General features: G+C 37.9%; 1 protein-coding gene across 35 annotated transcripts in view; it reads left to right on the top strand.

The window, feature by feature from the left end:
* TRPM6 (transient receptor potential cation channel subfamily M member 6) overlaps positions 1-15,537 on the top strand; it is a 196,124-nt gene that overhangs the window by 107,531 nt on the left and 73,056 nt on the right. For 23 of the 35 annotated variants that reach the window (XM_077966225.1, XM_077966218.1, XM_077966235.1 and 20 more), the window contains 6 exons: positions 3,768-3,902; positions 5,318-5,371; positions 8,030-8,170; positions 10,473-10,598; positions 12,220-12,497; positions 14,028-14,256. In XM_077966225.1, coding sequence (XP_077822351.1) covers positions 3,768-3,902; positions 5,318-5,371; positions 8,030-8,170; positions 10,473-10,598; positions 12,220-12,497; positions 14,028-14,256 — 963 coding nt within the window. The remainder of the gene's footprint in view (positions 1-3,767; positions 3,903-5,317; positions 5,372-8,029; positions 8,171-10,472; positions 10,599-12,219; positions 12,498-14,027; positions 14,257-15,537) is intronic. The other 12 variants (XM_077966231.1, XM_077966230.1, XM_077966229.1 and 9 more) reach the window with 1 other exon arrangement.

The raw sequence follows: 15,537 nt of genomic DNA, 5'->3' as shown, positions 1-15,537 counted from the left end.
TATTGCCCAGGCTGGTCTTGAGCTCCTGGCCTCAAATGATCTTGCTACCTTGGTCTCCCAAAGTGCCAGGATTACAGGCATGAGCCACTGTGCCTGGCGTATGATTTTTAATTGATTTTTGGGTAGATTTCTATCTTGTTATTTAAAACTCAAAGTTTATTTCCTGCTTTAAAATGTAGTAAGTGCTCACATTAGAAATTAGTGAAAACATAAAAAAGAAGAAAGACTGCCCATAATGCTAATGATAATCACTATTAATATTTCATTTTAAAAAATGATAGTTGTGGCTATAAGACAGGTATATTATTTCTGGGCCAAGCTAATTAATACATGCACATTGTTTAAAATATCAAATGATATTAAAAGGCAATTTTAAAAGATGGTAGTTCTCTGCCCTGCTAATCACAAGAGCTAGTACTTAGGACGTTTTTGATTTTTCTAATGCTTATAAATCTCCATATTTCTAAATAATGTCATATTGCTGTATTTTGGTTCATCAGTTTTAGAAATTTTTCAACACTTCTGTCTTGTGGGCCTCACGGCTGCAATGTGGACCGGTTGCCTCTCCTCCCGGTGCGCAGCTGTCATGCCGGGATGCACACTCATCATCTTGAGGATTCCCTTGCCTCTTTCCCGTGTTAGACGGCATGTCTTCTATGTCCCTTCCTCTTTGTTTACTCATTTATTTTGATGGTATACATGTTTCAGTAAGTTCCTGAGAAACGGAGTATGAGAGATACATATTTTGAGGACTTACATGTTTGGCTGTATTTTAATTCATGATTTAAACTATTTTTTACTACAGAAATTTGAATGCCTAGCTTGCAGCACCCAGAATTTCTATTGAGAAGTAAACACTGTTTTTTTTTCCCCCAGATTCTCTGTCACCATTTTTTTTTCCTCTCTGAAAGTTAAAAAAACAAAAAGTCTTTCTTTTCCAGTGTTATGATGTGTGTTGTTGTGAGTCTGTGTATCCATTTTGTTGGGCACATGATTTCCACCTGCCAATCATATGTTTTCATTGCATTCCATTCTATTCTGTCCCGTAACACACCCCCCCGTTGTTCTCTTTTGTAATTCCTATTATTTGAATATTGGACCTTATGGACTGCTTCTCTAATAGTCTTATCTTTTTCCTCCCATGTTTCCTATCTTTCCTTTGGTAACTTTGCTCGACTTTATTTTTTTATTTTAATTTTATTTATTTATTTATTTTTGAGATAGGGTCTCACTCTGTTACCTAGACTGGAGTGCAGTGGCATGATCTCAGTTCACTGCAACCTCCACCTTCCACACACAAGCAATCCTCCCACCTCAGCCTCCTGAGTAGCTGGGACCACAGGTGTGTGCCACTACGCCAGGCTAATCTGTGTATTTTTAGTAGAGATGGGGGTTTACCATGTTGGCTAGGCTGGTCTTGAACTCCTGGGCTCAAGCAGTCCATCTGCCTCAGCTTCTCAAAGTTCTGGGATTACAGGTCTGAGCCTCAACTTTAATTTTTAAGCCTTCTATGAAGCTTCTCTTTTTCTGGTAGCAAACTGTGAATCTATTAATTTCTTCTTTTTTTAGTTTTTAGTTGTTGTGGGTTCATAGTGGGTGTATATATTTATGGGGTATCTGGGTTATTTTGATACAGGCATACAATGTATAATAATCACATCAAGATAAATGAGGTATCCATCCCCTCGAGCATTTATCCTTTGTGTTACAAACAATCCAATTATAATCCTTAATTATTTTAAAATGTACAATTAAATTATTATTGACTATATTCATTCTGTTGTGCTATCAAATACTAGATCGTGTTCATTCTTTCTAACTATTTTTTGGTACCCATTAATTATCCCCCTTATTCCCCTCAGTATTCTTCCTAGCTTCTGATAACCATCCTTCTGCTCTCCATCTCCATGGATTCAATTGTTTTAAATTTCAGCTCCCACAAATGAGTGAGCACATGTAAATTTGTCTTTCTGTGCCTGGCAGTCTATTAATTTGTGAGAGCAAATTTGCTTCCTGTTTGCACCCTCCCCTGTGTTTTTCATTAGCATCCAGAATCCAATATTTTCTTTTCCAGATGGAGTCTTGTTCTGTGGCCCAGGCTGGAGTGCAGTGGTGCAATCTTGGCTTATTGCAACGTCCACCTCCCAGATTCAAGCAATTCTCCTGCCTCAGCTTCCCAAGTAGCTGGGATTACAGGTTCCTGCCACCACACCCGGCTAATTTTTGTATTTTTAGTACAGATGGGGTTTCACCATATTGGCCAGGCTGGTTTCAAACTCCTGACCTCAGGTGATCTGCCCTCCTCAGCCTCCCAAAGTGCTGGGATTACAGGCATGAGCCCCTGTGCCCAGCCCAGAATACAATATCTTCTTTTACCTTTTTGAGGATATTAATGAGAGCTCTTTTGAAGTTTTCTTCTTCTTACATTGTCTACTTCCTGCTAGTTGATGTTTTTTGATTCGGTTGGTTTTGGTCTTTTTGTTAAAGTGTAGTGGATAAAAGGCTCTTTGGAAATTCCGAGCCTGCAGTTGGAGCTTGCTTATAGGTTTGAGTTTCACAGTAGGGTGTTCTGACTGCCCTTAGTTCAGGGGCGCCCAGATACCAACATATTCATGTCTTTTCTCTTGTATTGGTGACATTACCAGAAAACAATCCTCTAATTCCCTGACTGGAAGGTGTAAGCCTTGTTGCTAGTGTTATGGGAATCAAAGGGGAAAGATGACTGGAGAGACCCCAACATTAGGGATTCAGCATGTATGCATGTATTTTGTTGCTGTTGGAATTCTGTAGTAAGTATCTGTTTGTCTCTTGACATTTTCCACTTCTACTATTTGGCTTTCTGGTGACTGCTCAGTCAATTATGACTTGACCATTGCTTTCCAGCTTCCAAAATGTTGCATTCTTGTCTCCACTCTTGTCCTCCTTGTGCTTGTAGATTTATTTCATAACAAAAATCCCTTTACTGTAGTTTTAATGAAGTTTTGAGTGGGAGAAAAATTAGATGAGCGTGTTCAACTTGCCATTTGTACCCAGAAGCCAGGTAGAGTTTAAATGAACACATGACAAGTAGCAAAAACAAAAGAAGAAGAAGAAGCCTTGAATGTCTATCAGAATTGCATTAAGCCCGTACGTTCATTTGGGAACCTTTGAAATCTTTACAATAATCAGTTTTCCCATCCAAGTACATGGGACGTTTTTTGATTTATTCAAGATGTCTTCACTGAAGTCCTGCACATTTCTTACTAAGACCATTCATTCATTCACTCATTCATTCATTCATTCATTCATTCATTCATTCATTCATCCATTCAAGACAGGGTCTCGCCCTGTTGCCCAGGTTGAAGTGTAGTGGTGCATTCGTGGCTCACTGCCGCCTTGACCCCTTGGGCTCAATTGTTCCTCCCACATCAGCCTCCCAATTAGTTGGGACCACAGGTGCATGCCACTATGCCTGGATAATTTTTGTATTTTTGGTAGAGACATGGTTTTGCTGTGTTGCCGAGGCTGGTTTGGAACACCTAAACTCAAGCAATCCACCTGCCTTAGCCTCCAAGAGTGCTAGGATTACAGGTGTGCGCCCCTGAGCCTGACCTAGTAATACTGTAATTAAATTTTTTTTCCTTTTTTTTTTCTGTACCCACTGATGGCAGGACTTTATTTTAAAATTGTTGTGTTTGTGTTCAAATTTTGAGTTCAAAAACATGTAATTCTTTAGTTATTTCTACTTTCTTAATTGTCTTTACATTTCTTATTTGTACTTTCTGAAGCCTGATGCCCTGGAACAAGCAATGTTAGATGCTTTAGTGATGGATCGAGTGGATTTTGTGAAACTCTTAATAGAATATGGAGTGAACCTCCATTGCTTTCTTACCATCCCTCGACTGGAAGAGCTCTATAATACAGTGAGTATGGAACATTTCATCAATCATTTCCCTCCAGATTCGAGAAGAGCAATGATCATCAAGCAAACCATTAAGGCAAAACTCCTTATCCGAGGAAGCGAGAAGTAATTGGACTTCCCATCTGAAGCTGGATCTAGTTCCAGGCTTCTTTCCCCAACATTTATAAGTAACTAGAATTTCTATACATCTTCAAATTGCGTGCATGTTAAAACTCGTCGTGCAACCCTTCCTGACATGAAGGCACCAAAATGTCTACAAATGCAATCATTTATCGTTACCTACATGGCTAACATGGTTCAAATTACCCTTAAGCTCCCACTTTAAGGTCCATAAATACTCCTGAGGAAAATTCACTGCTATGAGCTCAGTTCTCTCTTGCTGAAGCTCCCTTCTGCACTCTTCTCTAGCATTCTTTCTTTCTAATAAAACTTTCCTTATTCAAAACCTATACTGTTGTCAGTAAATTATTCCTACTACCTGTGAACCAGTGACTTTCTGTTGCCAGGGGTCTGACACCTTGCCCGGTGATTATTTATTGATCAGCTTAAGACTTGTTTACCTTTTTGAATGTTCTTGTACAAAGATAGTTTATAGACAGACTCTTCAACCAAATGAGAAACATTCTTACCAATTCTGTTTTATCCTAGTAAAAACATAAAGACTAAAATGTGAATAAGAACAAATTGCCTTTTATTGAGTTATTGGAAGTATCTCAACCTAAGGCCACTATTAAAATACTGTTCCTGTACCTTTCCCATGTAAACCCTTTGTTGAAACTAGCCTGGCTCACACACTGTGAAAACACCAATTGCTCAAGCCATGCACACTTCTCGAAATAGCCTTCGTTGTCCTTTAAATCTTATTCTTTCTTCAATGATTTATTCAAGTCTTGTCTTCTTGATTACTACAGTTAGTTCACAATGATTTGTTCATAGAGTACCAATTATTTGTAACTCTTTTTGAACCCACACATATATTGTTGGTTATTTTTTAGTGTAAGTAGCCACTCTTTTCTATTATAAACACTCCAGGAAAATAGTGCTTATATTTGTCTGAATCCCTGATTGAACGTAGTAAGTTTTCAATAAATATTTGTTGATAGAATGTGCTTGTATGATAGGATTTGTAATTGTATGTTAAAGGATGGTAATCAATTACCTAAGATTCATTTCTGTCTCTTATCACATGAAGTCTTTACTATCTACATATTTGCATCTTGCTTTGAAAAATATTTCATATAATTACATCTTCTCTTGGAAAACACCTTTAGAATTAATTGGCTTAAGCTTCGTTACCAAAAGTGTTGAACAAAACTTTCAGTATTCTGAGTTACTTATGCATTCTGAAATAAAGGTTTTACCTCCCAGCACATGGTAATTAAAGAGAATAATTCCTCCTTTTGTTCTTTATTTCAGAAACAAGGACCTACTAACACACTCTTGCACCATCTCGTCCAAGATGTGAAACAGGTAACCTAATTAAGAAGGCGTGAACATGTCTTTATATATCGCCTTAGCTTTGTGTTGGAGGAGTCACTGAATTTTGCTTTGTACAATGCAGATTTGGATTGTTTTGTTACTTACCTATCTTCTTTACCTTGATTTGAACAATTTCATCAACAAACCACACTCTTAGACTTTTTTCCTTAGTTTACTTTATGTTTTAAAAAACTTGATCCACCAGTTAGGTGATATTTGCTAATAAAAAGCCATGAATCAGAGACATGCAATGCTTCTCACCAGACTTCAGCTTACCACGATACAATGGTGGTGCCTATGATGATGATACCAGCTGGAAGTAAAGAACTCTGTGGTTGCGTTATCCTTATTGGAGGACTAATAAGTGATTTCCATTGTTTTTGATGTCAGTGATAGTTCCGGCACTCTCTAGCTGCTTCTGTGAGTGTGCATTGCTCTAGGCAGTCAGGTGGCTCCCCTCCCTGTTCTATACTCTTGGTCATGTTTTGCTCATGGTGTTCTCAATGAACTGTGATTTAGGTCAAACTTAAAGTATTTGATTCCCCATTAGTTACCCAAACCTGCCAACTTTAACAAACTTTTATACCTCAGTTTCTTGTCTTTCCATTACCAATGACTTTTATCCACATCACCTGAACATTGGGAGTACTTTTTATTTGTCACTATGGTTAAAATCCAAGGCACATTTTAAAAATTCTCTTATTTTTCCAAAGTCTGATATTTTGTTAGAAGGCATGTGAGCTTTCAGGTTATGTTGATGTGGCGGGGGAGTCAGAGTGAAAGGAAGACATTTCCTTGGTAATTTTTTCTTTTTTTTTTTTTTTTGAGATGGAGTTTTGCTCTTGTTGCCCAGGCTGGAGTGCAATGGTGCAATCTCAGCTCACTGCAACCTCCACCTCTCAGGTTCAAGCTATTCTCCTGCCTCAGCCTCCCGAGTAGCTGGGATTATAGGCGCCTGCCACCATGCCCGGCTACTTTTTTGTATTTTTAGTAGAGATGGAGTTTCACCATGTTGGCCAGGCTGGTCTGAAACTCCTGACCTCAGGTGATTCACCTGCCTTGGCCTCCCAAAGTGCTGGGATTACAGGCGTGAGCCACCGTGTCCCGCCTATTCCTTAGCAAATTAGCAGTAAGCAAAAGTGTCCATACTCATGTAAATTTAGTTTGTATTGATTTGTGCAATATGAAAATGATTTTCTTTAATTTTTTTCTTAAACTCTGCCACAGTAAACTGTAAAAAAGTGATGAACTAGGTTAAATATGTTCTAACTAGCAGCAATAAGAGCATTACTTTTGGCATTCTTTGAAAAAAGTAAATTATGAATGTAAAAAAGAAAAATTAAATTATTTAAATTCGTACATATATAACCTTATTTCTTGATCCAAGCTTTGTGAACATTAGTCACAATCTTCATTTCAGAGACCTTGTTCAACACTCTGTGTGCCTTTAAAAATTTACTGTAAATGGGCAGTTCAAAAGTGAAGAGTTATGAAGAGGTAGTAAAGTGCGATTTAAGGAGTCAAAATAATTTTCATTTAGACTAAGACCCGCATACTTGGAAATCTACCACTCAGCCCTCCTGCCAACCGACCATAACACTTGTCTTGGCACAGCCTCATGGTTTTGTTTGTTTGTTTGTTTTGCTTTATTGCAATATTCTCTTTATTGTGGTGGTCTCAAACTGCACCCACAATGTCTCTAAGGTATGCCTGTATAGAGTTTCAGATAGTTACTCAGCTCGGCCAAGTGCATATGCTAAACTCTGGGTAGACAAAGACAGAACCTTCCACACAGTCTGTAAAGGAAGACAGACATGCACGCTGACAACTTCAATACCCTTGTAATATATCTTGTGGGATTTTGGACCATAGGGAAAGTGGATTGTAGACACAAAGACCCCCAAATATGTCCTGAAATATAGAAAGCACTATACTGTCTATACTGAATTAAGTTCAATTCAAGGAAGAACCTGGCTGCCTAAGCCTTATGTTTTAATATCGAATTTGACTCTGTCATTCTATATTCCTTGTTTTCATTTGTTCTACTTCCTCCCATGTTCTTGTTTTACCTATGATGTAGTCAGTGCAGTGCAAAGTGTTATATCCATTTCAACAAAGAGAGAAGCTGAAAAGCTAATCCAGTGTTGATTTTGGATCACACACATTCAGTGTAGACTTTATGATTTTTACTTCTGTTGGAGTAGCTATATTATTTCTAGTTAAAAAAACTCTCTATATACATATTTGTTTGTTTTTTTTTTTCTACTTGTTTAATGTTTTTCTCTTACTTCCAGTTAGGAACTCCATATGGAATAAAAAAAATTTAAATGTATTTTACTCAAATGTGTGTGTATATATGTTTGTGTGCATGATAAGGAGAGTGAGAGCAAGAGTTAGAGAGAGAGAGCATGCATAGATGGAAGCACACATTTAATGTCTATGAAATGAGAAAGCATAAGGCTAAGATATTTTTCCTTCTGAACTGGCAGATTGCATCAATAGCTGGTCACTTAAATTAATCAGTTTGTAAAGATATTTAAAAGGTATGTCTACCTCTTTGCAATGAATTTGATTATGTTCTAATGGCATGGCAAGAGAAATGGAAGAAGATAACTAAAAGTTAAAAGTCGTCGCGTGTTTTTGTTGCAGCATACTCTTCTCTCAGGCTACCGAATAACCTTGATTGACATTGGATTGGTGGTAGAATACCTCATTGGTAGAGCATATCGCAGCAGCTACACTAGAAAACATTTCAGAGCCCTCTACAACAACCTCTACAGAAATCAGAAGGTAGAGTAATTGAAAAGTGCCTAAGTAAAATTGAGAATGATTAGGAATTGTTTTAGAAAAATGGCCTGGGACGTTCAGACAAAAATAGCTCCTAAAATGGTCATTTATTTATGGACATTTGTTATCTGCTGTATGTGAAGTATACTGTACTAAGTGTTGCAGTGTTGGCCTGGGATGCATAAGGATCAGAAGTTTGGAAACTCTTCAACTGATTTATGAATAACTAGCCATAATATAAAACAGTATATAATACATGCTAGAGTGACTTAGAAGTGATGTGATGAGGCAGGTTAGAGGGAGAAATGACCAGTTCTTTTTTTTTCCTTTTCTTTCTTTTTCTTCTGAAAATACTGATATCAAAAGCTTAATCAGATTAGATATGTAAACTCATCACAGTCCATAGTCTGGAGATAACAAACTTGGTATAAGCATGTAGTGATTATATTGACAGATGTGTGTAGACTGTCCTTAAAAACACAAGTGATACATATTTTATTTTCCATGATAGTTTGAAGAGTCTAGGAATGTAAAATTAGAGTTGTTGGTTAGTAGTTAGCAGAGGAAACTGCCTATTTCTTGAAATTGCCATTATGGATTAGCAACCTGAGGAAACTCATTCTTATTAGAAGATGAGGGGAGGATTAGAAAATGTAGTTTTGGGTATTTTTGTTGAGAGAAGAGAAGGAGCAGTAAAGGGCACAGCCTTTGGGTATTCAGGTATGTTTCCGCTGTGACAAGGAGACCTTTGTTGCTGGAGAATCAGTGTCATATGGTTTTAAGGGAGGAGACTGGAAAGGCAGTTTGGGGTAAGATCCCATAAACAGCATAGAATATCAAGCTACTTGGGATCCTTTATAAAGAGTCAAGTGACGTGAAAGCCCAGCTTAGCTTTCAGAAATGAAAAAGCAAAACAGGAAACCCAAATCTGACACAGAAAAATTAAGATTTCAAAGGCATAAGGATACACTTAAGGAGGTCAGCTACTTCATTTAGACATTGCTGTGAGATTCCTGGTGGCAAGTAGGAGGACTGACTGTGGCGTTGGTGCAGCTCAGTGTGGAGCTTGCTAGGGAAGTTCCCTTAAGTGCCCTTTCTTCAAATGGCCTGCCAGTATGAAGTCACCCGTTTCTTGGATTGTCTTCAGTGGAGTGCAGAGTTGATTGTGTGTCATATTAAACTAGACTGTAGTAGTTACAAGCACATGATTTTGGAGTCAGAGACATCTGGCTAGGATTGCCTCCTAGTTTTGCTCTTTAGTCGCTATGTAATCTTGAACATGAAGCTTAACTTCTCTGTGCATGTTTCCTCATCTATAAATGGGAATAGTAACGCTCCTTTTATAAATTTGTCAGAAGGATTACATAAAATAATATATGAAAAATCCATGCTCCTAGTACACGGGGATGCAGAGTCATCGTTAGTAATAATCGTCATTATGATAATTACTATAATGACACTATTAATTCTATATTACAATAGTAATAATAATTTGGGTGTTGCCTTTAAAAAGTCTTCACCTCATCATTTCTATGCTCGGTTTTTTCAACAAATCAGAAACTTAAATAAAGCAGTTCAAAGCCTATAGTTTGGGTTGGGCATAGTGGCTCACGCCTGTAATCCCAAGACTTTGGGAGGCCAAGGCAGGAGGATTGCTTGAGCCCAGGAATTCGAGACCAGCCTGGGCAACACAGTGAGACCCAGTCTCTAAATAAATAAATAAATACATTTTAAAAAACAAAGCCTATGCTTTTTATCATATTTTATGTTAGTCCCTTTAAGAATGTTTCTTTTGTTTTTGTTTCTTGTTGATAAAAATTTCATGCTAATGGCAATGAGTTGTGCTGTTGCTGGGCGTGGCCACTGGAGTTCCGGTGGAGATATTATATAATACCTGAGAAATTCCATAACTTTCTGTCTTAACCTTAACCTTGGAGCTGCTTGTGAATGGGAATTTTTTCTTATCAGAACTGTAAATCTTTATTGCTTATTCTGAACTTGTTCCAGGGAGAGAACATCCATTCATTCTAATGGAATTTCCACATAGTGAAGGAATGCAGATATATAATAGGGAACAAAAGAGTGTGTTCTCTAAGATGTTAGGAAATAACAGAATGCACAATGAGATCATTAGAGGCTCTTGTTGGGTGCTAATCATGGATGAGAGACAGAGGCATGGCTATTTGGTAGGACACAACATTATATTTGGTTTTGTGTTATTGTCTAGAAATAAAATATTGTGACCACTATAATCTTCTCCCCTCATTTTGTCTTATGTTAAAAATGAAATAATAACATGTGCCAGAGAGTGACCAGCTTTGTTCCAAACCTTTCCCAGCACCGGAGACGCTCCTCAGGAAATAGAAATGAGTCTGCAGAAAGCACGCCGCACTCCCAGTTCATTAGAACTGCACAGCCATACAAATTCAAGGTACCATTTACTTGTTTTTAGACTTGAAAGAAAAATGGTTTTTTTACAACTCGAGACTGTTTCTTCATTTACATCAAAGAAAGGGAGGTGTAAATAGAGGGACTATTTATAAGTGCCATAAACAGATGGTGCGAGTCAAAAGCATAACACAACTGTCCAGTACCAACAGTGAGCAAAGGCGCAGTGATGCTCTGGGCTTGCACTTTAGCCTCTTTTCCTTGTTGCCATCCCTGCTGTGTCTAGACAGTGACTCAGTCAGGTGATCTGTGGGATGGTACTTAAAAAATGTGATCATTAACCCAACACCATACTCTGATGTCTTGTTCCCCAAGGCCAGTTGGATGTGAAGTCTGTTTCCTTCTTTTCCTTCACTTCTCTGTTGCACTGACCTTTTGCATCTTCTTTTTAAAAATTTTTCCTTTTTGAGGCTTTCTTGAAATTAACATAAATCTAATATTACAGCATGATAATGGTGATGATGATGAGTGTGTGTGTGTGTGTACAACATTGTTATTCCTCCTAGTCTCATACTCCTCCAATCCCACTTTACTCTGAGAATAAATGCTTTTGCTCAAGAATTTCCATGCAAATGGTTATTATGTTAGCTGAAAGAGGTTTGCTTTCCATAGCCCCTGGTATGAAAGAGGTAGTTCATAAAATTACCGTTGGTCATCATCAATGAACATGAATTCCTTTTATTTATAGAAATAGAGGAAATGGATTATAATTTTTTGCTATGACCTCTTAAATTAAAAAGAATAATTATTGAATCTTTAGTATTTGCCCGGCATTATACTGAGTGCTTTGTTGAACTTGGAGGGTAGGTGGGGAGGGGAGGATATAACGGTGTCTGAGAAATGGTCTCATCTTCCTCAAAGTCATAACCATAGTGCAGTATGATGAGCCCAGAGATAGAGACACACAAAATGATATAGGAGTACGTGAGGAGGTAGAGTGGCATGGTAAGTGGGGATTTATCAGGTGGAGAATGGTATTTCATGATCACCTGTTACCGTTGCTGATAAAGATAATCAGAATTAAAGGAAAAGAAACTTCAAATCAATCTATTTGAATACATGTTGGCTACACTAGAGATGTTTTCCCAAAGGAAAGATAATGAATCTATTTGCTAAGTGAGGTTAGAGCTTTTTAAAAATACATCATTCTCATGTATCCAATATGTTATTTTGACCCATTTCCTTGAGAAATTAAAAGTTATCATGTAGTCTCTAATTCAGCACTCATCATACTGCACTGTGGTTATTATTTTGAGGAAGATGCAACCATTTCTCAGGTATTGTTATATCTCCCCCTACCCACCCATCTTTCAAACTCATATTAAGCACTCTGGGTATATCCTAAAGAGGTACTGCTTTAAGTTATGCTAAATGACCTTAAGATATATCAGTTCAGGGACTCTGGATCTGTTAAATGCAACAAGAAATAGATTACCTTTTATGATCTAAATTTTGCTTGCTGGCTTGTAGAATCTTATTATTGTTTCCATCTCTTTTTCAGTAGTGATTTAAAAAAAATCTGTAGGACACCTGCTGTGTTGAATTAGGTAAAACATCATGCATCTGAGTATTTGAAAACTCATTCCTATTTTATTTTCCAACAGGAAAAGTCTGTAGTCCTTCATAAATCAAGGAAGAAGTCAAAAGAACAAAATGTATCAGATGACCCTGAGTCTACTGGCTTTATTTACCCTTACAGTGACCTGCTGGTTTGGGCTGTGCTGATGAAAAGGCAGAAGATGGCCATGTTCTTCTGGCAGCATGGAGAGGAGGCCACGGTTAAAGCAGTGATTGCGTGTATCCTCTACCGGGCAATGGCCCATGAAGCTAAGGAGAGTCACATGGTGGATGATGCCTCAGAAGAGTTGAAGAATTACTCACAGTAAGTGTTCTCTCTTCACTTCATACTAAACATCAACACTTCTTAGAATGGTTAGACACTTTTATCTCTCTCATCTTTAAACTTGTAGGACAAATGGACTTACTGCCATGCATTTTATGGACTCTCCTATTAAAAGGGTCTTCAAGAATTCTAAGGAGCTTTGTGAAGTAAAGGAAGGAGAGGTGGCCTTCAAGTCAGGGGACTTGAGTTCTAGTCCAGCTGTTGACTAATTAGACAAGTCAGTTGACCAGATTTCGGGGCTTTAGTTTCCTACCTATGAAATGTTCAATTAATGATTTTGAAAACTCCCCCTAACTCAGAACTCTTTGATGCTAAATTAAAGTAAGACATTGTTTTCATTAAGTATCTCTCAGGAGGGAAAACAAATAAATGCATTTTGTTAAAGAACCAGAGAGTAATGGTGGAAAATAGAAGTTAAAAATGCTTTTGGTTTTTAAGTTACTAAAGTGTTATAGTAGTGAAGAAAGAATGAAAGCTAGAATCAATGGAAACTAATTTATAATTTTGATTTAAAAAATTCCCAGGCTGGAGGCAGAGGTTGCAGTGAGCTGAGATTGTGCCACTGCACTCCAGCCTAGCGACAGGACAAGACTCCATCAAAAAAGAAAAAGAAAAAATTCCCAGGCTGGAGGCAGAGGTTGCAGAGAGCTGAGATTGTGCCACTGCACTCCAGCCTGGTGACAGAGCAAGACTCCATCAAAAAAAAAAAAGAAAAAATTCCCAGGCTGGGTGTAGTGGCTCACACCTGTAATCTCAGCACTTTGGGACACCAAGATGGGAGGATTGATTGAGGCCAGGAGTTCAAGACCAGCCTGGGCAACATAGCAAGACCCTGTCTCTACCAAAAAAAAAAAAAAAAAACCCAAATTCCAGAGAATGACAATGTCTACCTTTCAGAAGAAACATTCTCCTCGAAAATCACATGAGGGTGTCTCTAGTTCTAGGTCTATAGCTTTCTTAAGTCATGTAGGTATTTTATAAAATCTTTTTTTAAAAAAGTGATTCCATAGCTTTCCTCACTTGCTAGTTGGGTTCTGAATGGTGTTTTTTGTCCAAAAAAGCAACAAAACAAAACAAAACAAACAAAAACAAAACTTTATTAGATCTTATCAGGGAGTCCCAACCAAGCTATGTATAAGCCTATGTGTAAGTCCCAAACCAAGCTATGTCCAATAATGTGGAGTGGCTACTCCCCATGAATAGCTCAGGTGTAAATTAAATTCTGTATGCTACAATGTAAACCTCCTAGTTCTGTTCCTTCAGGAAAGGGAGAAAAATCTCATTAGTGAGCAGTAATTCCTTTCAAATAGTTTCTGGAAACTAAGATTATTAATCTGCTGTTTGGTGTTGTTGGCTTTTTTTTGTTTTTTTTGAAAGAAGCCTTCTGAATTGATATTTTCTGAGTCTCACATCCAATCTTTTACAATGTTTCTAAATGTTCTAAAATGTTTCTAATAATGCAGCTCTCTCACCTGCCTTTGTTTTCTTCATTTGCCACCTTCATGGCAGACAGTTTGGCCAGCTGGCTCTGGACTTGTTGGAGAAGGCATTCAAGCAGAATGAGCGCATGGCCATGACGCTGTTGACGTATGAACTCAGGAACTGGAGCAATTCGACCTGCCTGAAACTGGCCGTGTCGGGAGGATTACGACCCTTTGTTTCACATACTTGTACCCAAATGCTACTGACGGACATGTGGATGGGGCGCCTGAAAATGAGGAAGAACTCTTGGTTAAAGGTAAATTTACTTTACTTGCTTTATGGAGTTTAATGTTAGTTTTGTATAAAATTCTGTACTCGAGTTACATTTTCTTCCAGAAGTGTGTCTTCAGGAAAACCAGTTAGTATCTTTGAGAGCTCGTTTAGAGATTCTAGTAGGGGAGCGCAGCTACTCCTATACCCTTGACAGAAGATTGGTCCTCTGTCGAGGATGGTCGTCTTCTGCGACTGAGCGACCACCCGAGCGTGCAGCTTTGGGAGGGATGAACATGGAGTGGTGAGGCAGGAAGGGGACACCTGCCTAGCTGGCCAGATCAGCCGAATCAACCCTGGCGATCAATGGGGTGACAGATGTCACAGCCAGATCGGCCTCACATCCCAGTTAATATCTTTGATTCTCACAGAAGATCTGGGGTCTCCCCAGAGGAATCTGCGAAGATGACTTATCTCCCATGGCCACAGTTTCCTTTTGAATAATGGATATAATTGTACCTGCCCTGTCCACCACAAAGATGAGGGTGGTTAGAAGAAGTTAAAAGCGTAGACAAACATATGTAAGATTTCATTATTACTAGTTGCTATTGCCTCTGATAATTATAACAAAAGTAAATGAGACTTTTTAGTGAATTTTTTTTCAGTGTAAGAATACTAAGAGATAATAAACTAAATAAAATTAATAACTTCTGTTGTTCTGCTCACCCAATGTGTGTGTGTGTGTGTGTGTGTGTGTGTGTGTGTGTATGGTTTTCTTTCTTTTTTTTTTTTTTTTTGAGAGAATAAGTGACTGTTTCATAAGGCTGCCCTCCAATACATTTGTTCACATGACTAACCATCTCAAAATTCTCAGCCTCATCTGTTATCTTAAATTATCAAGAATAATTTAGTTGACTGCTAAGGACATTTACCTTTGACATCAAACCTAAGTCTAAAGGCTTTAGGTTATGGCCAAGCCTAAGGAGTACACATACTTATGAAACCAAATAAAATGAGACACAGAGTGAGTATTAAGAACTACATAAGTCTGTATTTTATATTTTAATTTTATTTTTCCTAGAGTTCTTAAAAATATGATGTGTCCCAAACATAATGACTATTTTTTCACTGATGAAATTTTAGAAAGAAGAGAAATGTCAACCAAAAAGGATCTCAACATAAATCCTTTTAAAGAAAATATCAGAAACAATAATTGTTTTCAGAAGTTCTCCAGTGATCTGCTTTGATTGCACCCTTGGAACTGAGGAATTAGAGATGTGAATGAGTTCACCTCTAGCTACATAAGTTCAACGTTCAAGGAGTGAGA

Source organism: Macaca mulatta, chromosome 15 (assembly GCF_049350105.2).
Source record: "Macaca mulatta isolate MMU2019108-1 chromosome 15, T2T-MMU8v2.0, whole genome shotgun sequence".
Taxonomy (NCBI): domain Eukaryota; kingdom Metazoa; phylum Chordata; class Mammalia; order Primates; family Cercopithecidae; genus Macaca; species Macaca mulatta.
The sequence above is the reverse complement of the archived record's forward strand: the minus strand, read 5'-3'. Positions and strand labels throughout refer to the sequence as shown.